The sequence below is a fragment of the Oncorhynchus tshawytscha genome, linkage group LG16 (assembly GCF_018296145.1).
Source record: "Oncorhynchus tshawytscha isolate Ot180627B linkage group LG16, Otsh_v2.0, whole genome shotgun sequence".
Taxonomy (NCBI): Eukaryota; Metazoa; Chordata; class Actinopteri; order Salmoniformes; family Salmonidae; genus Oncorhynchus; species Oncorhynchus tshawytscha.
In genome coordinates this window covers 82,155,028-82,182,117 of record NC_056444.1, presented here as the reverse complement: position 1 = coordinate 82,182,117, position 27,090 = coordinate 82,155,028, and the positions used below count along the sequence as shown (strand labels likewise).

Here is a 27,090-nt window from a genome sequence, read left to right as displayed (position 1 = left end):
CACACACACACACACACATCTCAGCACACACACACACACACACACAGAGACACACAAACACAGAGACACACACACACACACACACACACACACACACACACACACACGAGACACACAAACACAGAGACACACACACACACACACAGACACACAAACACAGAGACACACACACAGATAGATACACACACACACACACACACACACACACACACACACACACACACACACACACACACACACACACAGACGATGAGTCCGGACTCGGTTTAGTGAGGCTATAGCCAGAGATATATCAGCATTCTCAGCATATTGCTCTATATCCAGCCACACCCACCCACACAGGGGGAAATAGGATTTGTGCTCCCGGACAGCTAAGTGGAGAGTAATTCTAGTCCGGAACATGGAACAAGAGCTGACAACACTTCATCACGTTGCACATTCATGGACAAATACAGTTATTTATTGACCTTGTCATAGGTCAAATTAAAATGCTATTATGATCAGGTGATAAGAATCAACATTAGCCGGATGAAAAGAAAGACGTAACTGAGTGAGCTATTGCAGAACAATAGGAGAACATTGGGATTTTATACTTTTATCAATCATGATCACATTAAGTGACTTTTCTGTGTCTGTCTCCTATTATTTGCACAGGATTCCAAGTCAGTCACTTTGAATAAAAAGTGTCTCTTAACACAAACTAAGGTATAATCTCAGAACTGTGTGCATTGAAGTCACTAGATGGCAGTAGAGTCCTTCTACCGGTGTATCATATCAACAAATACATACATTTTTACAGTGATGTCACCGGTGCAACACAGTACATCTGAATCAAATAGAAAGCTAGTATAATTTAAGTAGGAAGGAATACCTTGAAAGAAGGAATACCTTGAAACAGTTAGTGTGGTCTTTGTGAAGTGTCGTGTTCATATACCATATCAATAGGGTTATAACATGACTGGGACAGCACAGGACCCAGAATGACATGTAACAAGTCAGGGCTCCTTGCACATCTTATTTTCACAAACTAACACCACAGAGTTAATTACTCAGTCCAAACTAACACCGCAGGGAGTTAATTACTCAGTCCAAACTAACACCACAGGGAGTTAATTCCACAGTCCAAACTAACACCGCAGGGAGTTAATTACTCAGTCCAAACTAACACCACAGGGAGTTAATTACTCAGTCCAAACTAACACTACAGGGAGTTAATTACTCAGTCCAAACTAACACCACAGGGAGTTAATTACTCAGTCCAAACTAACACCGCAGGGCGTTAATTACTCAGTCCAAACTAACACTACAGGGAGTTAATTACTCAGTCCAAACTAACACCACAGGGAGTTAATTACTCAGTCCAAACTAACACCGCAGGGAGTTAATTCCACAGTGAGTTAATTACTCAGTCCAAACTAATTCCCCAGTGAGTTAATTCCACAGTCCAAACTAACTCAACTCCGATCCCTGCAGGCTCTGGGGCCTAAGAGGGAAGAGTATCTTTGGACAGTATTCCTTGCAATGTTTCGGGCCGTGAAGTCCTGGGGAGAATCTCTATTGCATCCTCACTCGCGTCCTTCTCAAAACACATTGGATGATAAAGTCAGATGTCCCTCCCCTCTGACCTTCTCTTCCAATGGGTTTTGAGTAGGAGGAGAGGGGAAGAGGACATGAGGAGTATACGATCGAGATTCTTTCCTGTAGACCCATGAACTTTTCAATGGCGAGTTGCTCAGTAGGGCGACTCAAGCAGCGGTGTCCAACTCCTTCTATAGAGGGCCAAGTGTCTGCTGGTTTTGTGTTGTTTTCCCTTTCAATTAAGACCTAGACAACCAGGTGAGGGTAGTTATTTACTAATTAGTGACCTTAACCCGTCAATCAAGTACAAGGGATGAGCGGAAGCCTGCAGACACTCAGTGCTCAGTGGAATGAGCTTGACGCTGGAGAATGATAGAGGCCTCTTGTTGGCCAATAGGCCATATTAGCATGGGTAGCACCATAGAGTACCGCTGTATGAGTCATGAGCAGCACCACTGTATGAGTCATAATGCCCCTAAAACCTAATGGTCAAACAGGGAAATGGTTATCGTTTTTCCACCATACATTTTTCCCATAGGGGATTTTAGAAACCCTTAAAATAAGGTCTGTGTTTTCGTGTAGGCTTTACCCTGACGTGACGTTTTGATAACGGCGTAACTCTCTCTCGGACAAGGTGACTTCTATCAATATAAATCGGCTCTATTTACTCTCAGATTCAAAATGGTTAATTAGCATCAAAGTAGACATCATGCAAGATTACAAATCCCTGCAATATCCTGCACCCAATCTCCAGCTGGCACCTCTGCTAAAGAAATGTTGTCAATTTATTAATTACTAGATTTAGCTAACATTAGATAGTTATTCCAGAGATTCTTACCTTTTCCTCGATTTGTCAGTCTTGTTCAGATCATCCTGGCATTTCTAGTTCTTTATGATAGCCACATTAGCAGCATATTAACATTTCATTTGTTGGGGGTAAATATAGGCAAATATATTGACAAGACACCTTGTCTGAGAGAGATTTACATGGTTATAAAAACGTCACGAAACACAGCCCTTATTTTAAGTGTTTCTAAAATCCCCCATGGGAAAAATGAATGGTGGAAAAACGATTGGAATCTCCCTGTTTGACCACTAGGTTTTATGGGTATTATGACACCTCCACTGTGGGGCTCTATTGAGGGCATCCACCATTTTAATGTCGTAAACTGGGTGGGATTTCCAATTTAATTGGCTGATTCCCTCCAAACCGTAAGAAAACGTTTTGCTGGGAAAGCGAGCGTTTGTTGTGAGACAAATCCGGGTAGTTCCTCCCCGTTTGGTTCCTAATGAATTTACCCCAGCAAGGCATCTGGGCGCTATTGGACCACGTGACCGGTTTAGGACAGCCATCGTTTTACCTAATTCATGTCCAACCCAAAATGGGAAAGGGGTGCGAGGACTGCAGAGGATAAAACGAACAGCAATGGTATCGTTTAGGAGTTTTGTTTCAATCTCAAAACCTCGTTTTTCAAATCCTCTGTAGGTTCTATTGGTTGAACAAAAAAAAAAGTAACCAAGCAAAGGTGAGTTTTATTTAGTTCGTTTTTTTTTTAGAGGTTTTGTTTTCGGTTTTACTTATGCAATGTTTTCATGTCTAGATCGCTAATTGACATTCAATGTTTTTAGTCGCAAACAACAAAACATGTCATGAGAGCAGTTGATAACTTAACAAGTATCAAATGCCATGAAGTCAATTGTATTAATTTATTTTCAACAATGAATCTACTCTCTCTTTTTTTGTTTGTTTGTTGTTGACACACTTCTTCCTCTGTTAGAGCTACAAAGTCACTGTGAAGTACCTTCACCTTGCTTGGTGTTAGAGAGACGTTCTTGCATGGAACTCAAGTGGCGCAGTGTCAAAGTTTACTTCCAGTTTTGAGTGAATGTTGCGGAATAACTACTAGCTAGGAGCAGACGGACATCACCGGAATCTCACTAGACGTTCATTATTCTCAAATCAGGACAGCGTTCTGCCGGTGTGAGATATGGCTTGGAAAACGTATCTCAATCCTGGGATGGCAGTATACTCTAATTATCCCAAATGACAAATTGAAAAGATTGAAATACTGCTAGTTTTGTCCTCTACATACTAGGTTAGCTAATGGTATAACAGCCCATTGAATTCCATGAAAATGTGACGCTTAGTGTTGAGGTGAGACGCTACCGGAAGTGTTGTCGAATCCCAATGGGCTGCAATAACATTAGATAGTTTGTCAGTATGCTAGGCTATCAGTCATTTGAAAACTAGGAGTATTTTAAATCTTCTCGATTTGCTAGTTGGGTTAATGGGATAATTCGGATTACACTGCCATACCCCATTCCTGGATTGAGGTACGTTTTCAGAGCCATATCTCTCGCCGGCTCAGAGCTCAGTGATTTATCCTTGTTCCAACTACAGAATGTGATGAACATCTAGTCGGATTCTGGCTACTGCCGCACTAAGAATTTAACTCGTGTTTGAATGTAATGAACTTCGATTTGTAAAACGTAATCTCTTTTTTTTTTAAATCATAGTTATAAACCACACTGTAAAACACATGTGTTTACGGTAATTTACAGGCAGCCAATTACCTGGAGATTACTGTAATAATTAGTACAGTATGTTACCAGGAATTCCAAAGAAACGTTGGTTTAACAGTACATTACTGTAAAGTTTATGGTATTGTTCTGTTAAATCAAAGTTTATTTAGAATTTATGGTAGCATGCTGAATTTTTTTTTTTTTACAGAAAATTACAATTTAAAACTTCTTTTTTTTTAACAGTGCATGTTTCCATCCAGTTCTTATGCGAGTAAAGTTATTTTGTACAAAATTAAAAAGCAACAATTTTATAAATGTTGACAATTTGTTTGACAGTGGCACCACCATTTTTGAGTTAAATTTGCAGTCATGCATTGCTATGTTGTGTGGTCCTCCCACTGTGAACTTGAAAAAGCATGCACAGTTTAGGCTACAGGGTGGTGAAAGTGCACAGTGATGAGCTTGATGCTCTTTTCCAATAAAGTCAAGGGTCTTCATTTGTATGCTAGTGACATGATTGGTGCTTAGCTGCCAATTAACACATAAACATGTTCTTGCTCTAATCCATCTCATCATGAAATGTAGACTGGACAGGTAGACTAGACTGGACAGGTAGACTAGACTGGACAGGTAGACTAGACTGGACAGGTAGACTAGACTGGACAGGTTGACTAGACTGGACAGGTAGACTGGACAGGTAGACTGGACAGGTTGACTAGACTGGACAGGTTGACTAGACAGGTAACTTTATCAGCAAACTATTGTCTAGAGTGCATGCGTGAACCAGATTGGGCAAGTTTTACTTTTATTGCCAAAAGTTGGTGTGACAAAACTATTGATAGATTGGAAAATGCATGAAACTCATGTTTTTATTTTATTTTAAATTTGGGACATAGCTTAAGTGTTTTGGTGTACAGTATGTCATCACACACAGTCTTTTACCTGCTTCAAAGCAATTCTGGTGTGGAAATGCACATATTTCTTCCAGATTATTTTATAATATTCATATAAAAATCTGTAGCAAAGATATTGCTCCACGTTGAATAAAGCTTTCTACACCCATGTATCTATCTATATCTGGGACTTTCCCAGCAGGTTCAACCTGCTTATTGGCGTTAATAGCAACCCAGGATTCAGAAATGGGATGATGGGAGCGTAAAAGTGCGACGACATCTACAGTGTCTTGGCCTAAATGTGGACTTGATCAACGCGAGAGATGAGATGTGGACTCGGTCAATGCGAGGGACTAGTGTTCCTTTGGGCTCAGCTAAATCCTTTGGTCCCCTCCACATCTCAATCGGCTCCTTACTAACCCAGGGGTCCACCAAGGCACTCACCCTCCACATCCCCTCACATTTATTTATGGATGGTATGAATAGGTACGAACACGTTGAATAAACAATCAAATGGGTCATTTTCAACATCCGTATTTATTCAATTTAAGACTAAAAATGGAGGAATTTACAAAAGTTTCTGCTATTGGTGGACCACCATCGAAGGGTCGTACAAAACCAACTGTCACTAATCCTCATTTAAAATGTGTGTTCTATAATGACAAAAAATATATATATTTTAGTTCAGTGTAGTTCTACTTTAATCCCACGAATTAAGCGTTTTGTTTTGAAATTCAGTACTTCAGCACAGTGGTGTTGGTTCATTCTGAGGAAGAAGAATGAATGGTTTAAGTTTGCATCCCAAATTTCCTATATCGTGCACTACTTTTTATAGGGCTCTGGTCAAAAGTAGTGCACTACGAAGGGGAGGGGGGTGTGTGTGACATTAAGTCTCCAGCACGGAGTCTGCAAATTTAACATGTTTCATACTCCCTATACTGAGGCCCTGAAGGCTGGACGGGCATTGAGGGACGATTGATTAAACCAGGCTGTGATGATTGTAAACGCCTCTCTATTTAGTGCCCTACTTTTGACCAGGACTTGTTAGAGTGCTCTATTGGTCTCTATGTAAGGAAAAGGCTACCGTTTGAGCCATGTGGCCACCCGCTGCAGGGCTATTCTCCCTCTGTTTTGGCCATCCACTGAGGAGACATGACCCACTTAAAATAGTTGTTTACTTGCATTAGAAAAAGAGCCAAAACACTTCTCAATGAACTCTTGTCTACAATTAAATTAGTCTGGCCTTTCCCTTCTCAGCAGCAGCTTGCACAGTTCAGTTTCTGATGCTCCCTGGTCGTCTGTAGCTCCCTGGCTATGTGGTGATGCCACAGCTCCCTGGCCGTCTATAGCTCCCTGGCTGTGTGGTGATGCCACAGCTTCCTGGCCGTCTATAGCTCCCTGGCCGTGTGGTGATGCCACAGCTCCCTGGCCGTCTATAGCTCCCTGGTCGTGTGGTGATGCCACAGCTCCCTGGCCGTCTATAGCTCCCTGGTCGTGTGGTGATGCCACAGCTCCCTGGCCGTCTATAGCTTCCTGGCTGTGTGGTGATGCCACAGCTCCCTGGCCGTCTATAGCTCCCTGGCTGTGTGGTGATGCCACAGCTCCCTGGCCGTCTATAGCTCCCTGGCTGTGTGGTGATGCCACAGCTCCCTGGCCGTCTATAGCTCCCCGGCTGTGTGGTGATGCCACAGCTCCCTGGCCGTCTATAGCTCCCCGGCTGTGTGGTGATGCCACAGCTCCCTGGCCGTCTATAGCTCCCCGGCTGTGTGGTGATGCCACAGCTCCCTGGCCGTCTATAGCTCCCTGGCTGTGTGGTGATGCCACAGCTCCCTGGCCGTGTGGTGATGCCACAGCTCCCTGGCCGTGTGGTGATGCCACAGCTCCCTGGCCGTGTGGTGATGCCACAGCTCCTGGCCGTGTGGTGATGCCACAGCTCCCTGGCCGTCTATAGCTCCCTGGCTGTGTGGTGATGCCACAGCTCCTGGCCGTCTATAGCTCCCTGGCTGTGTGGTGATGCCACAGCTCCTGGCCGTGTGGTGATGCCACAGCTCCCTGGCCGTGTGGTGATGCCACAGCTCCCTGGCCGTGTGGTGATGCCACAGCTCCCTGGCCGTGTGGTGATGCCACAGCTCCTGGCCGTGTGGTGATGCCACAGCTCCCTGGCCGTGTGGTGATGCCACAGCTCCCTGGCCGTGTGGTGATGCCACAGCTCCCTGGCCGTGTGGTGATGCCACAGCTCCTGGCCGTGTGGTGATGCCACAGCTCCCTGGCCGTCTATAGCTCCCTGGCCGTGTGGTGATGCCACAGCTCCCTGGCCGTGTGGTGATGCCACAGCTCCCTGGCCGTGTGGTGATGCCACAGCTCCCTGGCCGTGTGGTGATGCCACAGCTCCCTGGCCGTGTGGTGATGCCACAGCTCCCTGGCCGTGTGGTGATGCCACAGCTCCCTGGCCGTGTGGTGATGCCACAGCTCCCTGGCCGTGTGGTGATGCCACAGCTCCCTGGCCGTGTGGTGATGCCACAGCTCCCTGCATGAGCTGTTCTTGTCTAATGATCTGTATTATGTCATTCTGTTTTGTGTGGACCCCAGGAAGAGTAGCTGCTGCTTTTGCAACAGCTAATGGGGATCCTAATAAAATACAAAATGTCTATAGTTCCCTGGCTGTGTGATGATGCCACAGTTCCCTGGCTGTGTGATGATGCCACAGTTCCCTGGCTGTGTGATGATGCCACAGTTCCCTGGCTGTGTGATGATGCCACAGTTCCCTGGCTGTGTGATGATGCCACAGTTCCCTGGCTGTGTGATGATGCCACAGTTCCCTGTGTGTAATTAGTTTCCTGTGTGTCTTCATAACCTCCTAGCAACATGGACAGAAATAGATTAAATCAAACCTGTCGAGGGGGAAATGACATCTGAGGTGTTCCAGTAAAGTGAGTCATCAGGACTTCCTGTGAGATGTTCTGAACTCACGGGCAAACAAAACAGATGTTTGGTTGAAAATAAATGGATTTGAGTTGGCAGTTATGGATGCGTTTGTGTTCCAAGCTATGCCAACTGTTATTGCATACAATTACAGAATTTGAGTTAGTCAAGAAATTCTCCTATTCATTGATTTTTATAAAGTAAGGGCTTATGTGAGTTACATGTATCTGAACATGGTGTCCATCTAGTCCTAAACACTGCATTTCTCAAAGTGCAGTGCGTCAAGCTTTCACTTAGGACTTGGTGACAAGTCTGTAGGGTTGTAGCGCTGTCCAGTAGTAGCCGGTCAGTGTAGCCAGACCAGTAGCCTTGTGTTATCCTGCCCTTGAAAACAACAATATTTTAAAGTTTTGATTGCTTTTCCTGTTAACTGTATAATAGTGAACAGCTAGCCCCGACCAGACGACTGTGAACGGCCGGCCCCGACCAGACGACTGTGAACGGCCGGCCCCGACCAGACGACTGTGAACGGCCGGCCCCGACCAGACGACTGTGAACGGCCGGCCCCGACCAGACGACTGTGAACGGCCGGCCCCGACCAGACGACTGTGAACGGCCGGCCCCGACCAGAACGCGACTGTGAACGGCCGGCCCCCCGACCAGACGACTGTGAACGGCCGGCCCCCAGACCAGACGACTGTGAACGGCCGGCCCCGACCAGACGACTGTGAACGGCCGGCCCCGACCAGACGACTGTGAACGGCCGGCCCCGACCAGACGACTGTGAACGGCCGGCCCCGACCAGACGACTGTGAACGGCCGGCCCCGACCAGACGACTGTGAACGGCCGGCCCCGACCAGACGACTGTGAACGGCCGGCCCCGACCAGACGACTGTGAACGGCCGGCCCCGACCAGACGACTGTGAACGGCCGGCCCCGACCAGACGACTGTGAACGGCCGGCCCCGACCAGACGACTGTGAACGGCCTTAGCAGCTGTCTTGCCCTCTGTCTGTTTACACTAGCAGGGCCTCAGTTGCAAATATTGAGGTTATGTTTTTCCCACTTGCTGTATATGAAACCACAAATATTAGTTGGTTTACACACCCAGTCTTCCCAAGTCTTGAAGGCTGTGTCAGTAGTTTTGTCATTTCTGATAATTTAAGGACCTACATTTAGCTGGGGCAAAAACAACATTAAATCCGGTTCAGCTAATCAATTCTCTTTGCATCTCAAATTGCTGACCGTTGAGCTCAGTTGTACTTTTATGCACCATTATTGAGTTAGTTAGGCCTACTATGTCTTTCCAGGAGGGGAATTTCTTTCAGCAATGAGCTATGATGTTGCCCTCAACCTTTCTTCAAGCATTTCTTGGAATAATTGTCATGGAATTTTTTCCCCCCCAAAAAGTTTCTGAAGACCTGATTTCATAAAGTCTTTGTGTTCCGTGGACACCAGTACCCCATGAGTTGACGACACCTGGTCCCTTATCCACTGAAGCTTCTCAGAGTAGGAGTGCAGATCTAGGGTCTGACCACACAATCTTACTCATTATGAACTAAAAAGGCAAAACGGGATCCTAGAACAGCACTCCTACTCAGAGAAGCTTTTATGGATACATACGGGTCCTGATTTAGGATCCATTTTAGCCTTTTTGTTTTAATGATTATAATTATATGGATGAGGGGGGAGACCTGATCCTGGATCAGTAATCTTGCTTTGTGAATATGTCCCTGAAGTCGTTTCAAGGCTTGCTCTGATTAAGCAGCATGATCATTACACAGGTGCACCTTGTGCTGGGGGTAATATTAGACCACTAAAATGTGCAGTTTTTTCACACAACGCCACGAATGTCTCAAGTTGAGGGAGCATGACTAAAGGAATGTCCAGGCTCTTACCAACCGAGTCACACAGGACCATATTATAGTGATTAGGAAGCAGGGTACTGTGGTGTAATGATTCATGTTCTACCTCTCTTCTCTTTTCCCATCTCTTCGCAGGTGGGCTTGAACCAGCAGCTGGCCTGAACCTGTTAACTGGCAACCAGGAGCAGGGACACCAATCCAGCCTCCTGATTGGCTGTGACAAATAGGCTGTGGGGAGGAGGGGGAAACTAACAATCAACTGATTTTGATTTGCTCCCTTTTTTTTTTTTTTTTTTTTGAGGACTCAGCAGGAGGACTCAGCAGGAGGACTCAGCAGGAGGACTCAGCAGGAGGACTTTGGCTCTGTGTTCTAACTTCCCAGACGAGCATGGGGCAGAGCATCCCTGGAGGCATAAAGACTATTGACATGAGAGACCCGGCGTTCAGGCCTCTGAAGCTGGAGTTGGCAGCCCTGGACCACGCCAAGCCCTCCAGGCTGGATCTGCTGCTGGACATGCCCCCTGCTGGACAGGAGGTCCAGATGCAGCACTCGTGGAACAACAACGACCGATCGCTCAACATCTTCGTCAAGGACGACAACAAACTGGTCTTTCATCGGCACCCCGTGGCTCAGAGCACGGACGCCATCCGGGCCTGTATCGGCTACACCCGGGGGCTCCACGTCTGGGAGATCAGCTGGGCCATGAGACAGCGGGGAACGCACGCCATTGTCGGCGTGGCGACAGGAGACGCGCCGTTACATTCTGTAGGCTACACGACCCTGGTGGGTAATAACCATGAGTCCTGGGGCTGGGACCTGGGACGTAATAAACTGCACCACGATGGGAAGAACCAGCCCAGTAAGACGTACCCAGCGTTCCTGGAACCAGATGACACGTTTCTAGTCCCCGACTCATTCCTGGTAGTGTTGGACATGGACGAGGGGACTCTGAGCTATATAGTGGACGGACAATACCTTGGGGTGGCTTTCAGAGGACTCAAGGGGAGGAAACTGTACCCTGTCGTCAGTGCTGTGTGGGGGCACTGTGAAATACGAATCCGCTACATCAATGGACTAGATCGTAAGTATATTTTAAGGGGTTCAGGGTTGGCTTTTCGTCTTTTTCTCTGAGACTAGGGCTGCACCTTTTTGGACAAAGTATCTAATTACAAAATTCGTTGGCCAGATATTGCGATTATGAATTAAGGACCCAATTTTAGAAATCTGTGCGAGATGTAATCTTGTATTTCCTTTCCAGCTTGTTTATGATCTTCTAGAAACTGACTGTCACGTGCTGAATACAACAGGTGTAGACCTGACCTGTGAAATGCTTACTTAAAAATAGATAGGTACCATTTAAAATGATAATTTCCCCACCTTTTATTTAACCCGGTAGACCAGTTGAGAACAAGTTCTCATTTACAACTGCGACCTGGCCAAGATAAAGCAAAGCAGTGTGACAAAAACAACACAGAGTTACACATAAACAAACATACAGTCAATAACACAATATAAAAATCTATGTACGGTGTGTGCAAATGGAGAAGATTCGGGAGGTAAAGGCAATAAATAGGCCACATCGGTGGCTGGAGCGCGATTGGCCGACATGCCATGCAGAGTTAGAGAGCCCGCTTGTGATTGGTCAACATCTTCTTGTGCATATAGAAAGTGAATGAGTCTAGCGCGTCTCATTGGAGGAGGTACCGTAGTCTAGTTTGTTGTTGTGTCTCAGGAAGGAGGAAATGGCAGCCTCTTGCTATATGGATATTACATGGCATTATCACAACTTGGATCTGAATTGGATTATTTGTGCAGCCCTACCAGAGACATTGGTTTAGACTTCCTAAAACGCCATAGACGTCACGTCTCACGGGCCTGTAGGGCGCTTTCAGCACAACATTTTTGGAACGTTCAGATAGAAACCTGCTATGTAGATGAAACATACTTCTCTGACATGCAGTAGGATAAGGAATAATGTTGGCTCAATTAATTTGATCTGTAAGGTCAGGGCTATACTGAGGTAATATACTATGTTAGGGCTATACTGAGGTAATATACTATGTTAGGGCTATACTGAGGTAATATACTATGTTAGGGCTATACTGAGGTAATATACTATGTTAGGGCTATACTGAGGTAATATACTATGTTAGGGCTATACTGAGGTAATATACTATGTTAGGGCTATACTGAGGTAATATACTATGTTAGGGCTATACTGAGGTAATATACTATGTTAGGGCTATACTGAGGTAATATACTATGTTAGGGCTATACTGAGGTAATATACTATGTTAGGGCTATACTGAGGTAATATACTATGTTAGGGCTATACTGAGGTAATATACTATGTTAGGGCTATACTGAGGTAATATACTATGTTAGGGCTATACTGAGGTAATATACTATGTTAGGGCTATACTGAGGTAATATACTATGTTAGGGCTATACTGAGGTAATATACTATGTTAGGGCTATACTGAGGTAATATACTATGTTAGGGCTATACTGAGGTAATATACTATGTTAGGGCTATACTCCTCGTGTTCCTAGCTATCCCATGAACACTTTCTCCTAGGGATAATAATAATAATTTTTTTAATCCCTTTTTCTCCCCAATTTCGTGGTATCCAATTGTTAGTAGTTACTCTCTTGTCTCATCGCTACAACTCCCATACTGACTCAGGTGAGGTGACGGTCGAGAGCCATGCGTCCCCCGAAACACAACCCAACCAAGCCGCACTGCTTCTTAACACAGCGTGCTTCCAACCCGGAAGCCAGCCGCACCAATGTGTCGGAGGAAACACCGCTGACCTGGTTAGCGTGCACTGCGCCCGGCCCGCCACAGGAGTCGCTAGTGCGCGATGAGACGAGGACATCCCTACCGGCCAAACCCTCCCTAACCCGGATGATGCTGGGTCAATTGTGCGTCGACCCATAGACCTCCCGGTTGCGGCCGGCTGCGACGAACCCAGAGTCTCTGGTGGCACAGCTAGCGCTGTGATGCAGTGCCTTAGATCTCTGCGCCACCCGGGAGGCCTCACCTAGGGAACTTTAGCAGCTCGGTCTGGTCTTTCATTGTACAGGCATGAATCACGTCATAACTTCATAATAGACACAATTTTATTTTTTGGTCTGCGTCCCTAATGACTCCCTTATGTAGTGCACTACTTTTGATAGGGCTCTGGTCTCTGGTATATAGGGTGTCATTTGTTTGGGCCGTACACACGTGTTTTATTGATGTAATGAACTTGAGCGTAACGGTACATTCAAAGGTTGGGCCTTTATTACTGCACACCAAGGTCACAGCGGAGCACTGAGGCTTTCTTGCCTGGTCCCAGATCAGTTTGTGCTTTCTTGCCTGGTCCCAGATCAGTTTGTGCTTTCTTGCCTGGTCCCAGATCAGTTTGTGCTTTCTTGCCTGGTCCCAGATCAGTTTGTGCTTTCTTGCCTGGTCCCAGATCAGTTTGTGCTTTCTTGCCTGGTCCCAGATCAGTTTGTGCTTTCTTGCCTGGTCCCAGATCAGTTTGTGCTTTCTTGCCTGGTCCCAGATCCGTTTGTGCTTTCTTGCCTGGTCCCAGATCAGTTTGTGCTTTCTTGCCTGGTCCCAGATCAGTTTGTGCTTTCTTGCCTGGTCCCAGATCAGTTTGTGCTTTCTTGCCTGGTCCCAGATCAGTTTGTGCTTTCTTGCCTGGTCCCAGATCAGTTTGTGCTTTCTTGCCATTTTCCATGGTTACTGTTTTTAATGTGTATATGTTGGTTTGTGTTGCCTTGCCAACACTAATCTGGGACCAGCCTAGAACAGACTACATTTAGGCTTGCCTGGTCCCAGATCAGTTTGTTCTCTCTCGCTTATTTATATTTGATCATTTTCGCGCATTTTGTCTTGCTGGCCGTGACTATTTACAGAGGAGTTAACAAACAAACCCGGCACAAACAGATATGGGATCAGATTAGAGGCTTACAGACTGCAGTTAGGCTAGCATGGTCCCAGATCTGTTTGTGCTGTTCTCTCAAACTGGAGCTTGCCAATTCAGCAAGACCGCCTGGTCCCAGATCTGTTTAGGCTAACAGAGCCATTGATCCTAACTATTATCCCAGACAGTTGGGCACTACGTGATAAGGTGCCACTGGCATCGTGATGACATCACTTGATCACTCTGACCTATGCCCCAGAGAACAACAGTAAATGAATAACTGAACAAGCCTGTTGATCATGTTTTTTTTTTTCTTCTCTTCTACCATCTTGACTGCGACCTCGTCTGTCTCGGGCTTGACTGTGCTGCCTCGTCTGTCTCGGGCTTGACTGTGCTGCCTCGTCTGTCTCGGGCTTGACTGTGCTGCCTCGTCTGTCTCGGGCTTGACTGTGCTGCCTCGTCTGTCTCGGGCTTGACTGTGCTGCCTCGTCTGTCTCGGGCTTGACTGTGCTGCCTCGTCTGTCTCGGGCTTGACTGTGCTGCCTCGTCTGTCTCGGGCTTGACTGTGCTGCCTCGTCTGTCTCGGGCTTGACTGTGCTGCCTCGTCTGTCTCGGGCTTGACTGTGCTGCCTCGTCTGTCTCGGGCTTGACTGTGCTGCCTCGTCTGTCTCGGGCTTGACTGTGCTGCCTCGTCTGTCTCGGGCTTGACTGTGCTGCCTCGTCTGTCTCGGGCTTGACTGTGCTGCCTCGTCTGTCTCGGGCTTGACTGTGCTGCCTCGTCTGTCTCGGGCTTGACTGTGCTGCCTCGTCTGTCTCGGGCTTGACTGTGCTGCCTCGTGTCGTCCTGTCGTCCGGGCTTGACTGTGCTGCCTCGACTGCTGTCTCGGGCTTGACTGTGCTGCCTCGTCTGTCTCGGGCTTGACTGTGCTGCCTCGTCTGTCTCGGGCTTGACTGTGCTGCCTCGTCTGTCTCGGGCTTGACTGTGCTGCCTCGTCTGTCTCGGGCTTGACTGTGCTGCCTCGTCTGTCTCGGGCTTGACTGTGCTGCCTCGTCTGTCTCGGGCTTGACTGTGCTGCCTCGTCTGTCTCGGGCTTGACTGTGCTGCCTCGTCTGTCTCGGGCTTGACTGTGCTGCCTCGTCTGTCTCGGGCTTGACTGTGCTGCCTAACGTCTGTCTCGGGCTTGACTGTGCTGCCTCGTCTGTCTCGGGCTTGACTGTGCTGCCTCGTCTGTCTCGGGCTTGACTGTGCTGCCTCGTCTGTCTCGGGCTTGACTGTGCTGCCTCGTCTGTCTCGGGCTTGACTGTGCTGCCTCGTCTGTCTCGGGCTTGACTGTGCTGCCTCGTCTGTCTCGGGCTTGACTGTGCTGCCTCGTCTGTCTCGGGCTTGACTGTGCTGCCTCGTCTGTCTCGGGCTTGACTGTGCTGCCTCGTCTGTCTCGGGCTTGACTGTGCTGCCTCGTCTGTCTCGGGCTTGACTGTGCTGCCTCGTCTGTCTCGGGCTTGACTGTGCTGCCTCGTCTGTCTCGGGCTTGACTGTGCTGCCTCGTCTGTCTCGGGCTTGACTGTGCTGCCTCGTCTGTCTCGGGCTTGACTGTGCTGCCTCGTCTGTCTCGGGCTTGACTGTGCTGCCTCGTCTGTCTCGGGCTTGACTGTGCTGCCTCGTCTGTCTCGGGCTTTGGGTAGCATTGTCTGCAGTAAGGTGTCACGAGAATGATCCCTTAAAATAATCACTGATCTGACATGAGTAGAAGGGTGTACTACTGGAAGCTTTTCATTGCTTTCACAATTATGTCATGTCAGAAGCGTGGAAGGAAGCATTTCAAGAGTATTCAAATAGTTTTCACCATGCAAATCTCTGGCTCCTAGATTCTCTCTAGTTTAGATGTCAACACGTCTCTGGCTCCTAGATTCTCTCTAGTTTCGATGTCAACGCGTCTCTGGCTCCTAGATTCTCTCTAGTTTCGATGTCAACGCGTCACTGGCTCCTAGATTCTCTCTAGTTTCGATGTCAACGCGTCTCTGGCTCCTAGATTCTAGTTTCGATGTCAACGCGTCTCTGGCTCCTAGATTCTCTCTAGTTTCGATGTCAACGCGTCTCTGGCTCCTAGATTCTCTCTAGTTTCGATGTCAACGCGTCTCTGATTCTCTCTAGTTTCGATGTCAACTAGATTCTCTCTAGTTTCGATGTCAACGCGTCTCTGGCTCCTAGATTCTCTCTAGTTTCGATGTCAACGCGTCTCTGGCTCCTAGATTCTCTCTAGTTTCGATGTCAACGCGTCTCTGGCTCCTAGATTCTCTCTAGTTTCGATGTCAACGCGTCTCTGGCTCCTAGATTCTCTCTAGTTTCGATGTCAACGCGTCTCTGGCTCCTAGATTCTCTCTAGTCAACGCGTCTCTGGCTCCTAGATTCTCTCTAGTTTCGATGTCAACGCGTCTCTGGCTCCTAGATTCTCTCTAGTTTCGATGTCAACGCGTCTCTGGCTCCTAGATTCTCTCTAGTTTTGATGTCAACGCGTCTCTGGCTCCTAGATTCTCTCTAGTTTCGATGTCAACGCGTCTCTGGCTCCTAGATTCTCTCTAGTTTCGATGTCAACGCGTCTCTGGCTCCTAGATTCTCTCTAGTTTCGATGTCAACGCGTCTCTGGCTCCTAGATTCTCTCTAGTTTCGATGTCAACGCGTCTCTGGCTCCTAGATTCTCTCTGTTTCGATGTCAACGCGTCTCTGGCTCCTAGATTCTCTCTGTTTCGATGTCAACGCGTCTCTGGCTCCTAGATTCTCTCTAGTTTCGATGTCAACGCGTCTCTGGCTCCTAGATTCTCTCTAGTTTCGATGTCAACGCGTCTCTGGCTCCTAGATTCTCTCTGAACGCGTTTCGATGTCAACGCGTCTCTGGCTCCTAGATTCTCTCTAGTTTCGATGTCAACGCGTCACTGGCTCCTAGATTCTCTCTAGATGTCAACGCGTCTCTGGCTCCTAGATTCTCTCTAGTTTCGATGTCAACGTCTCTGGCTCCTGATTCTCTCTAGTTTCTGTCAACGCGTCAGGCTCCTAGATTCTCTCTCTAGTTTCGATGTCAACGCGTCACTGGCTCCTAGATTCTCTCTAGTTTCGATGTCAACGCGTCTCTGGCTCCTTTTCGCAACGCGTCCTGGCTCCTAGATTCTCTCTAGTTTCGATGTCAACGCGTCTCTGGCTCCTAGATTCTCTCTAGTTTCGATGTCAACGCGTCTCTGGCTCCTAGATTCTCTCAGCCTCCGATGTCAACGCGTCTTCCTAGATTCTCTCTAGTTTCGATGTCAACGCGTAGGCTCCTAGATTCTCTCTAGTTTCGATGTCAACGCGTCTCTGGCTCCTAGATTCTCTCTGTTTCGATGTCAACGCGTCTCTGGCTCCTAGATTCTCTCTAGTTTGATGTCAACGGTCTCTGGCTCCTAGATTCTCTCTAGTTTCGATGTCAACGCGTCTCTGGCTCCTAGATTCTCTCTAGTTTCGATGTCAACGCGTCTCTGGCTCCTAGATTCTCTCTAGTTTCGATGTCAACGCGTCTCTGGCTCCTAGATTCTCTCTAGTTTCGATGTCAACGCGTCTCTGGCTCCTAGATTCTCCTAGATGTCTCTCTGGCTCCTAGATTCTCTCTAGTTTTGATGTCAACGCGTGGCTCCTAGACGCGTCTCTGGCTCCTAGATTCTCTCTAGTTTCGATGTCAACGCGTCTCTGGCTCCTAGATTCTCTCTAGTTTCGATGTCAACGCGTCTCTGGCTCCTAGATTCTCTCTAGTTTCGATGTCAACGCGTCTCTGGCTCCTAGATTCTCTCTAGTTTCGATGTCAACGCGTCAGGCTCCTAGATTCTCTCTAGTTTCGATGTCAACGGTCTCTGGCTCCTAGATTCTCTCTAGTTTCGATGTCAACGCGTCTCTGGCTCCTAGATTCTCTCTAGTTTCGATGTCAACGCGTCTCTGGCTCCTAGATTCTCTCTAGTTTCGATGTCAACGCGTCTCTGGCTCCTAGATTCTCTCTAGTTTCGATGTCAACGCGTCTCTGGCTCCTAGATTCTCTCTAGTTTCGATGTCAACGCGTCTCTGGCTCCTAGATTCTCTCTAGTTTCGATGTCAACGCGTCACTGGCTCCTAGATTCTCTCTAGTTTCGATGTCAACGCGTCTCTGGCTCCTAGATTCTCTCTAGTTTCGATGTCAACGCGTCACTGGCTCCTAGATTCTCTCTAGTTTCGATGTCAACGCGTCTCTGGCTCCTAGATTCTCTCTAGTTTCGATGTCAACGCGTCTCTGGCTCCTAGATTCTCTCTAGTTTCGATGTCAACGCGTCTCTGGCTCCTAGATTCTCTCTAGTTTCGATGTCAACGCGTCTCTGGCTCCTAGATTCTCTCTAGTTTCGATGTCAACGCGTCTCTGGCTCCTAGATTCTCTCTAGTTTCGATGTCAACGCGTCTCTGGCTCCTAGATTCTCTCTAGTTTCGATGATTCTCATGTCAACGCGTCTCTGGCTCCTAGATTCTCTCTAGTTTCGATGTCAACGCGTCTCTGGCTCCTAGATTCTCTCTAGTTTCGATGTCAACGCGTCTCTGGCTCCTAGATTCTCTCTAGTTTCATGTCAACGCGTCTCTGGCTCCTAGATTCTCTCTAGTTTCGATGTCAACGCGTGTCAACGCGTCTGGCTCCTAGATTCTCTCTAGTTTCGATGTCAACGCGTCACTGGCTCCTAGATTCTCTCTAGTTTCGATGTCAACGCGTCTCTGGCTCCTAGATTCTCTCTAGTTTCGATGTCAACGCGTCTCTGGCTCCTAGATTCTCTCTAGTTTCGATGTCAACGCGTCTCTGGCTCCTAGATTCTCTCTAGTTTCGATGTCAACGCGTCTCTGGCTCCTAGATTCAACGCTCTGGCTCCTAGATTCTCTCTAGTTTCGATGTCAACGCGTCTCTGGCTCCTAGATTCTCTCTAGTTTCGATGTCAACGCGTCTCTGGCTCCTAGATTCTCTCTAGTTTCGATGTCAACTCTCTAGTTTCGATGTCAACTGGCTCCTAGATTCTCTCTAGTTTCGATGTCAACGCGTCTCTGGCTCCTAGATTCTCTCTAGTTTCGATGTCAACGCGTCTCTGGCTCCTAGATTCTCTCTAGTTTCGATGTCAACGCGTCTCTGGCTCCTAGATTCTCTCTCGTTTCGATGTCAACGCGTCTCTGGCTCCTAGATTCTCTCTAGTTTCGATGTCAACGCGTCTCTGGCTCCTAGATTCTCTCTAGTTTCGATGTCAACGCGTCTCTGGCTCCTAGATTCTCTCTAGTTTCGATGTCAACGCGTCTCTGGCTCCTAGATTCTCTCTAGTTTCGATGTCAACGCGTCTCTGGCTCCTAGATTCTCTCTAGTTTCGATGTCAACGCGTCTCTGGCTCCTAGATTCTCTCTAGTTTCGATGTCAACGCGTCTCTGGCTCCTAGATTCTCTCTAGTTTCGATGTCAACGCGTCTCTGGCTCCTAGATTCTCTCTAGTTTCGATGTCAACGCGTCTCTGGCTCCTAGATTCTCTCTAGTTTCGATTCAACGCGTCTCTGGCTCCTAGTTCTCTCTAGTTTCTGTCAACGCGTCTCTGGCTCCTAGATTCTCTCTCTCTGTTTCGATGTCAACGCGTCTCTGGCTCCTAGATTCTCTCTAGTTTCGATGTCAACGCGTCTCTGGCTCCTAGATTCTCTCTAGTTTCGATGTCAACGCGTCTCTGGCTCCTAGATTCTCTCTAGTTTCGATGTCAACGCGTCTCTGGCTCCTAGATTCTCTCTGTTTCGATGTCAACGCGTCTCTGGCTCCTAGATTCTCTCTCGTTTCGATGTCAACGCGTCTCTGGCTCCTAGATTCTCTCTCGTTTCGATGTCAACGCGTCTCTGGCTCCTAGATTCTCTCTAGTTTCAATGTCAAGCATCGTGTTTTTAAGTGTGGAAATGACTGCCACTGGACTGACTGACTCCTCATGACTGCTCCTCTCGGGGTAATGTGGTTTCTAATGAGAATGTTTATCAAAACATGTTGTTGTACTGCAACAATTCACTCTGTGTACACTAGTGAATGTTCATCAACTTGTTGTACAGCAAGACAGTTCTGATTGGACATGTGGGGGGGTGGGTGATTATGTGCTGTCTCTGTCTCTCTCTCTCTGTCTCTCTCTCTCTCTGATATTTAAGGTAAACTAAATGTGAAAGTATTGCTGTACTCTAAATCTCTCTCTCTCTCTCCCCAGCTGAGCCTCTCCCTCTGCTGGAGCTGTGTCGGCGCTCTGTGAGGGTAGCTTTAGGCAGAGAACGACTAAGTGAGATCCATGGTCTGCCTCTACCGGCCTCTCTCAAGAATTACCTTCTCTACCAATGACCTCGGGACCCTCAGCACAACAGAACATGCCTCCGATCCGTCGGCTGCCCCTGCCGGCCTCAATAAAGAACTACCAAGGGGCTGCCCTGTGCCCTCTCATAATATACACTGAGTGTCACTGTCAGCCTCTGTCCATAGGGCTGTCCCTAATCAACTACTACCAATTACAACTCAAGGGACGGTCCTGTCCCCTCACTAGGGACTGCCTTGTCCCTTCACAACCCTCATGTTGTACACTGAGCACAGGCTCAGAACCACAGCCCACCTCTACTGGCCTCGATCAAGAACTACCAATGACCAATGGAGGGACTGGGTCTGGGACTCACTCACAACATCTCTCTCCCCTGACTGCCCCGTCTGTGCCCACCAATAGATACACAGAGCACGCCTCACCCTCGCTCACCGTCTTTGGGATTGTTCCCACTGAGGGTAAACGAACCAGTTTAACAACCCAACATAACTCCAGCTTCTGTGTTTCATCTCCATGACTACTCCTCTCAACCCAGCCCTCAGGGCTCATTTCTACTAATCACATTACACCACAGAGTGAGAAGAACACTGATGCTTGGCGTGTTCAAGAAGCTATAGAGACAGTGGTTGGTGTTGGGTCAGTTTTTAATATATATATTTTATTTTTTAAATAATCGGCGCATACAATGAACACCCGCCAACTGCGGGAAGATTTCGGTTTTGGCTCCACAGTGCCAGCGTTACATTCACCAATAAAATAAATAGTCTGAAGAAGAATTCTGCAGTAGCTGTTCAAAGTATTTCTGTTTTGTTTTGTAGCTGCTAATTACACTAATCCTATATCCCACCTGGTGCAGCAACACAGCCTGACAGGGGAGCTGAGCTGACATTCTATATCCCACCTGGAGCAGCAACACAGCCTGACAGGGGAGCTGAGCTGACATCCTATATCCCACCTGGTGCAGCAACACAGCCTGACAGGGGAGCTGAGCTGACATTCTATATCCCACCTGGTGCAGCAACACAGCCTGACAGGGGAGCTGAGCTCACATTCTATATCCCACCTGGTACTGACAGGGAGCTGAGCTCTCCTATATCCCACCTGGAACAGCAACACAGCCTGACAGGGGAGCTGAGCTGACATTCTATATCCCACCTGGTGCAGCAACACAGCCTGACAGGGGAGCTGAGCTGGTAGCTGACATTCTATATCCCACCTGGTGCAGCAACACAGCCTGACAGGGAGCTGAGCTCATATTCTATATCCCACCTGGAGCAGCAACACAGTCTGCTGAGCTCATATTCTATATCCCACCTGGTGCAGCAACACAGCCTGACAGGGGAGCTGAGCTCACATCCTATATCCCACCTGGAGCAGCAACACAGCCTGACAGGGGAGCTGAGCTCATATTCTATATCCCACCTGGTGCAGCAACACAGCCTGACAGGGGAGCTGAGCTCATATTCTATATCCCACCTGGTGCAGCAACACAGTCTGACAGGGGAGCTGAGCTCATATTCTATATCCCACCTGGAGCAGCAACACAGTCTGACAGGGGAGCTGAGCTCATATTCTATATCCCACCTGGAGCAGCAACACAGTCTGACAGGGGAGCTGAGCTCACTGAGTGAAGTGCTGATAGATTCATGCTCATGAACGTTGGTCTAATTTACTCAAGTCTACAAAGTGAGACTTTGTCCCTGTGTTTCTTGGCTCTTTCAATTGTTTTGTTCACAAGCTTGGTTGTTTTTCAATGTTCGTTTTGAGTCTGCTGCTTCAATGGATAGCAAAAACTCCCTAGTCAGAGCCCAAATATATCTCTCTCTCACACACACACACACACACACACAGACACACGACAGAATGCGAGTGGCCCCGTTACCACGGTAACTTCCCTCTCTTAAAGGGGCAACTGAGCATTTTGTCTCAGATATTTTGATTTAAAAGACTGAGGTCACAATTTTAAATGTATTAAATTGTACTTCTTACTAACACATTTCTTGTTTTAGAAATATTACAAAGCATGATTGTCAGTTTTTGTTGTAATTATGGCCAAAATATTTCAGCTGGTTAATGAATTTGAGTGGCTGGTTGATTTTTGTTTCTACCTTCAACAATGACTGCTGGACCAAAAACAACATTTTAGGCCCTGTTTTATAATCCAGTTTTTATGGCTTACTTTAATCATATACTGGGACATCCATGGCTGTGACGGACATGACATGCAGACAGGACTTTTATCCAGATCTCTGCTGTTCCCGAGGACTACCATGTAAAGACATAAGTTGGTGTCCGTGTTAAAGTGTAATGAGTTTGATGCTATGTCAGACTGCAACACCTTGTGATTTTACTTTTCTCTCCTTTTTGTTTGCAGTTTGGCTTTGATAAATAAATAAAAAAATCAATCACTTGATGGTTGTATGACATGTCCTGTTGGGGGGAAAAAGTTGGAATATTGTGTTGGAATCAAACTTAAGTTCGTTGGCGGGGGGGGCGGTTGTGTTGTAGAATAGATTTGTTTTTTATTTTTATGATCACCATTTGAAGTGCTGAGATTCTTTAAATAATAATTTTACTAACGCTTTCTGACCACAAGGTGTCGCCATTTCTCATCTTTACAATTCCCCTTGTCGACGGCCCATAATAATATGCTGTTTAGCACTCTTTTATCCAAAGGGACTTAGTCATGCGTGAATACATTTTACGTATGGGTGTATTCGGGAATTGAACCCATTACCCTGTCGTTACAAGCACCGTGCTATACCAATGGCGCTACAGAGGACCACCGTGAGATGGTGCTCCTTTATATACTTAGGGGATTTAGCCCTGTGTGTGTGTCTGTGACCTCTACAGTGAAGGGGGGATTTAGCCCTGTGTAATCTGTGACATCTACAGTAGTGGGGGGGGATTTAGCCCTGTGTGTCTGTGACCTCTACAGTGGGAGGGGGGATTTAGCCCTGTGTGTCTGACCTCTACAGGGGGGGTGTCTGTGATTTAGCCCTGTGTGTCTGTGACCTCTACAGTGGGGGGGATTTAGCCCTGTGTGTCTGTGACCTCTACAGTGGGGGAGGGGGATTTAGCCCTGTGTGTCTGTGACCTCTACAGTGGGGGGGGGGGGATTTAGCCCTGTGTGTCTGTGACCTCTACAGTGGGGGGAGGGGGATTTAGCCCTGTGTGTCTGTGACCTCTACAGTGGGGGGGGGGATTTAGCCCTGTGTGTCTGTGACCTCTACAGTGGGGGAGGGGGATTTAGCCCTGTGTGTCTGTGACCTCTACAGTGGGGGGGGGGGGATTTAGCCCTGTGTGTCTGTGACCTCTACAGTGGGGGGAGGGGAGATTTAGCCCTGTGTGTCTGTGACCTCTACAGTGGGGGGATTTAGCCCTGTGTGCCTGTGACCTCTACAGTGGGGGGATTTAGCCCTGTGTGTTAGACCTCTACAGTGGGGGGGGAGATTTAGCCCTGTGTGTGTGATCTCTACAGTGGCGGGGGGGGGGATTTAGCCGCGTGTGTGACCTCTACAGAGGGGGGAATTTAGCCCCGTTTGTGTGTGTGTGTGACTTCTGCAGTGGGGGTGGAGGGGGATTTGGCCCAGTGTGTTTTATACTGCAGTACTATCTGCTAGGCCCGGTGGGCTGGACAGACCAGGACTGACCTCTAATGTTGAGGTGATAAGATGCAGTTTCTCCTGGAAGCACCACCATTACTACCACTGTTTTATATCTCAAGGTGACCATTACCCCTCCCCTGTACCCTTACCCCGCCCCTGTACCCTTACCCCGCCCCCTGTACCCTTACCCCGCCCCCTGTACCCTTACCCCGCCCCCTACCCCGATCTTTTAAAAGGGATAGTTCAACCAAATTCCGTGTTTAGTTCACAATCATTCTAGTGCAATCCACGCTTTGGGTTAGTTCACCTAGCCTCCCCTGTCCATAGAATACGTACAGGGTAAGGAAACCAAGATGCGTGAAGTATTTTCTATGAACAGTCCCTTTAACTCAACCTGAGAGCAGCAGATTATTCTTTCTGTAGTATTTGAAGTGCCTAGCTGTTTTATGTTGGGGGGTGACCAGATTTAAGACTTTTATTTCATTGGAGAGCTCTTTATATAAACTGAAGGATGACATCGCTGTGATCGTTTGTAGCATGTACCAGCAACTGATGTTTTCTCATTGCCCACTAAGCCAATCACTGTCCATGTTCATGAATTTTTCTTCCTGCTTTGGGATCCATACATATTGTTTTATTTGGAACATCATAGGTTCAAATGGCACCCTATTCCCTACACGGTGAACTACTTTTGACAAGGGTCCATAGGGCTCTGGTCAATAGTACACTGATTTGGGATGTAATAATGGAGACAAGCCAATCCACACGTGCTGCTGCAACGTGATGCCAAGAGGGTACAAATTGACAGCATATTGTCAAATTATGAGATTATTTTTTCTTCATTTTGAGTAATTTTCAGATGTGGTCCGAGTTCGGCATTGTGTCCAGTCTTTTGCCCATGCGGCGCCGATTGGTTTTTATTTCCATCTCACTTGCAACCGCTCGTTCTGTTTTATGTTCCTTGATGAAATTATTTGTAACTATATATATATATATATATATATATATATAATAAGTTTATTTCAAATGTATATATTTTGTGCTGTTAAGTGACTATATTTTTGTTTATTTGTATGATTTAATTGGTGCTCAAAGTATCAACAAGGTAGCAGAAGCAAGTGGAACTAGAACTGAATTGTGTGACGATATGTCAACCTCTGTCGGTTTTGCTGTGATCATAGGTTTGATTCCCGCTGTGGCCATCCAAATGAAAAATATCCACTTTACTAAAATCAGAAGCTTTTAGATAGGAAATGGAGCTCCACTGGAATTTTCCTTATCTAGCCTGCAGGGGGCGCCAAAGAACAGGTACTGGCCTTACTGCACCAACTACCTTATGACCGTTTTTAGTTAAAAAGTCAAAGAACCTCTTGTTATTTAACATTAAACCCCAAAGTGAAAGGTTTACTGTAGCGGCTTTGTGTGTGTGTGTGTGTGTGTGTGTGTGTGTGAGATCATAATGAAGACCTTTGTATCGATACAGATCCACTCAAAATAACTTCTGCAGTGTTGCTTATTGCAAACAAAAACGTCTACTACGTCTATGGAAATGTCAACAAACAAGTTGTATTTGTGCCCAGAGTAAACTTTTTTAAATTTTTTATTAGATTTTTTTTTAAACTGATCAATCAGCAGATTTCCACTGCCAAATATCCCAATTTACCATGTGGTTGAATGAATGACTTCTGTCTGTACTCCATAGGATATGAACCTTGATACCTTGTAAAGTAGTACTTTTAGGAAATAGTTTAATCAATCCGTATCATCAATTAAATCACTATGGATAAAACATGTAACCATGACAAGAAAAACACACCCACATGAATCCTCCTGCACCTTTTGTAGCCATGTAGGAAGAGTCCCAATTATTATTATTTTTTATATTTTTTTATTAAAGGCGTTAAATGCTGTTGGCGATCTCACTCATAGAGAATGATCGAGGCCTCCAATAGCCAAAAGACTGTATTCGTATGGGCAGCACCATTTTAGGGCTTCCACCATATTTTTTTTTTTTAGTGTAGTCAACTGAGTGAGTGGGACTTTTAACTTCATTGGCTGATCCCTCCTGGTGACCTTGTTGGAGTCATGTCCAACCGGGGTCATCATGAGGAATCGGCCAATCAGGAAATGTACTATTTCAAAATAGAGAGAGAATGGGTTGAGGCTGTCGCAGGTAGTTGACCTTGCATCATTTCACAAAGGACTCCTCCGTTGTATCCCTGCGATGAGCTTCGTCCCCTCTGACACAGATTACTATAGCAGAGTCATCAGAGAAGTTCTGTGTGTGCGTGTGAAGTCATGTGTTAACAGGAAAGGTTTATTTTCCCTTAGTAAGAATGTGAGTTATCCAGTGACATATTCCATTTTCTCTTTACACCTCCAGAACTGGGTCCAAACGCAGCTCAAATACGTCAAACATTTGCTTTAGTCTGTCTGGAGTGTCTGTCTGCCTGGAGTGTCTGCCTGGAGTGTCTGATGGCTTTTTCCTGTTGGTTCCAGTTAAACAGACAAGCTCAATCAAGCAGAACTAAAGTATTTCAAAATGATTTCCAATAGTGCTTGGGTTCCCGTCAGGGAAATGGACCAGAGTTCTTCCGGGTCACGTTACACGGACCTCTCACAACAACAAACGGAACACAGGCGATACATCTGCCGAGACGCTCCCAGTCACACCAAGACAAGGAGAGGATACATGGACGTGTGGTTTACAAAATTAGCACTTTATAGTAAGAAAAATAAACTATGCAATGTTTTTTGTTGTTGCAACTATTGTATTTCAATTACACTCATTGCAGTTTTGTTTGTTTGCCATTCTGAGTCCAGCCGTTTTACAAAGGACAAAGCGAATAGCTGTCACCCATGTGTACCCTCATGGCCTCTGCTGTGGGTTAGTTATAATAATTCTAGGCCATTTAGCGTCTGTTTTTCAAGGTGACCTACAGTAATGCATGCACACATTCTCTAATGGGTGGCCCCAGCAGGAACTGAACATACGCTCCTGGAGTTGCAAGTGCAATGGTCTACCAACTGTGCCACACAGGACAGCATGCTAGGGGTTGTTTGACTGGTTTTTAAATTCTGATGTTCTACCAGGCTAAACGTCCTTTCAATTCTTAGAGTGCCTGAAGGGTAAGGGACTTGGATTGGAATTTTGAATTGGGCACTTGCCATATGATTTCTCTGAAGTGTGGTCACCAGGTTTAGTGACCAGGTGTAGACATACAGCTCTATGGATTTAAAGCTAGCCTTGTGTGGTCTGTCCACTCGTTGAATCACTGTATCAAGATCTCCTTTTGCTAACCCCTCTGGGTCGTTCCATTTCATTTCAATCCCTTTTTGACCTCACCCCCCCTTTTGATTTGATTTGAATGAAACACTCTATACATATTTGCCCTTGGTAGAAGTAGTTAGAAAATAACTGTTTGGACCTGAATTGCAA

General features: G+C 46.8%; 1 protein-coding gene across 2 annotated transcripts; it reads left to right on the top strand.

The window, feature by feature from the left end:
- Nucleotides 1-2,801: 2,801 nt before the first annotated feature.
- Nucleotides 2,802-21,107, top strand: spsb1 (splA/ryanodine receptor domain and SOCS box containing 1). Of its 2 annotated transcripts, XM_042299784.1 has the most exons (3): nucleotides 2,802-3,104; nucleotides 9,917-10,863; nucleotides 19,945-21,107. In XM_042299784.1, exons 2-3 carry the CDS (start codon nucleotides 10,170-10,172, stop codon nucleotides 20,070-20,072), a joined length of 822 nt encoding a protein of 273 aa, XP_042155718.1. In that variant the 5' UTR covers nucleotides 2,802-3,104; nucleotides 9,917-10,169; the 3' UTR covers nucleotides 20,073-21,107. The 2 variants fall into 2 exon arrangements, with proteins under 2 accessions (XP_042155718.1, XP_024232169.2); XM_024376401.2 differs by lacking the exon at nucleotides 2,802-3,104 and having other exon boundaries at nucleotides 8,608-10,863; nucleotides 19,945-21,106.
- The last annotated feature ends 5,983 nt before the right edge of the window (nucleotides 21,108-27,090 follow it).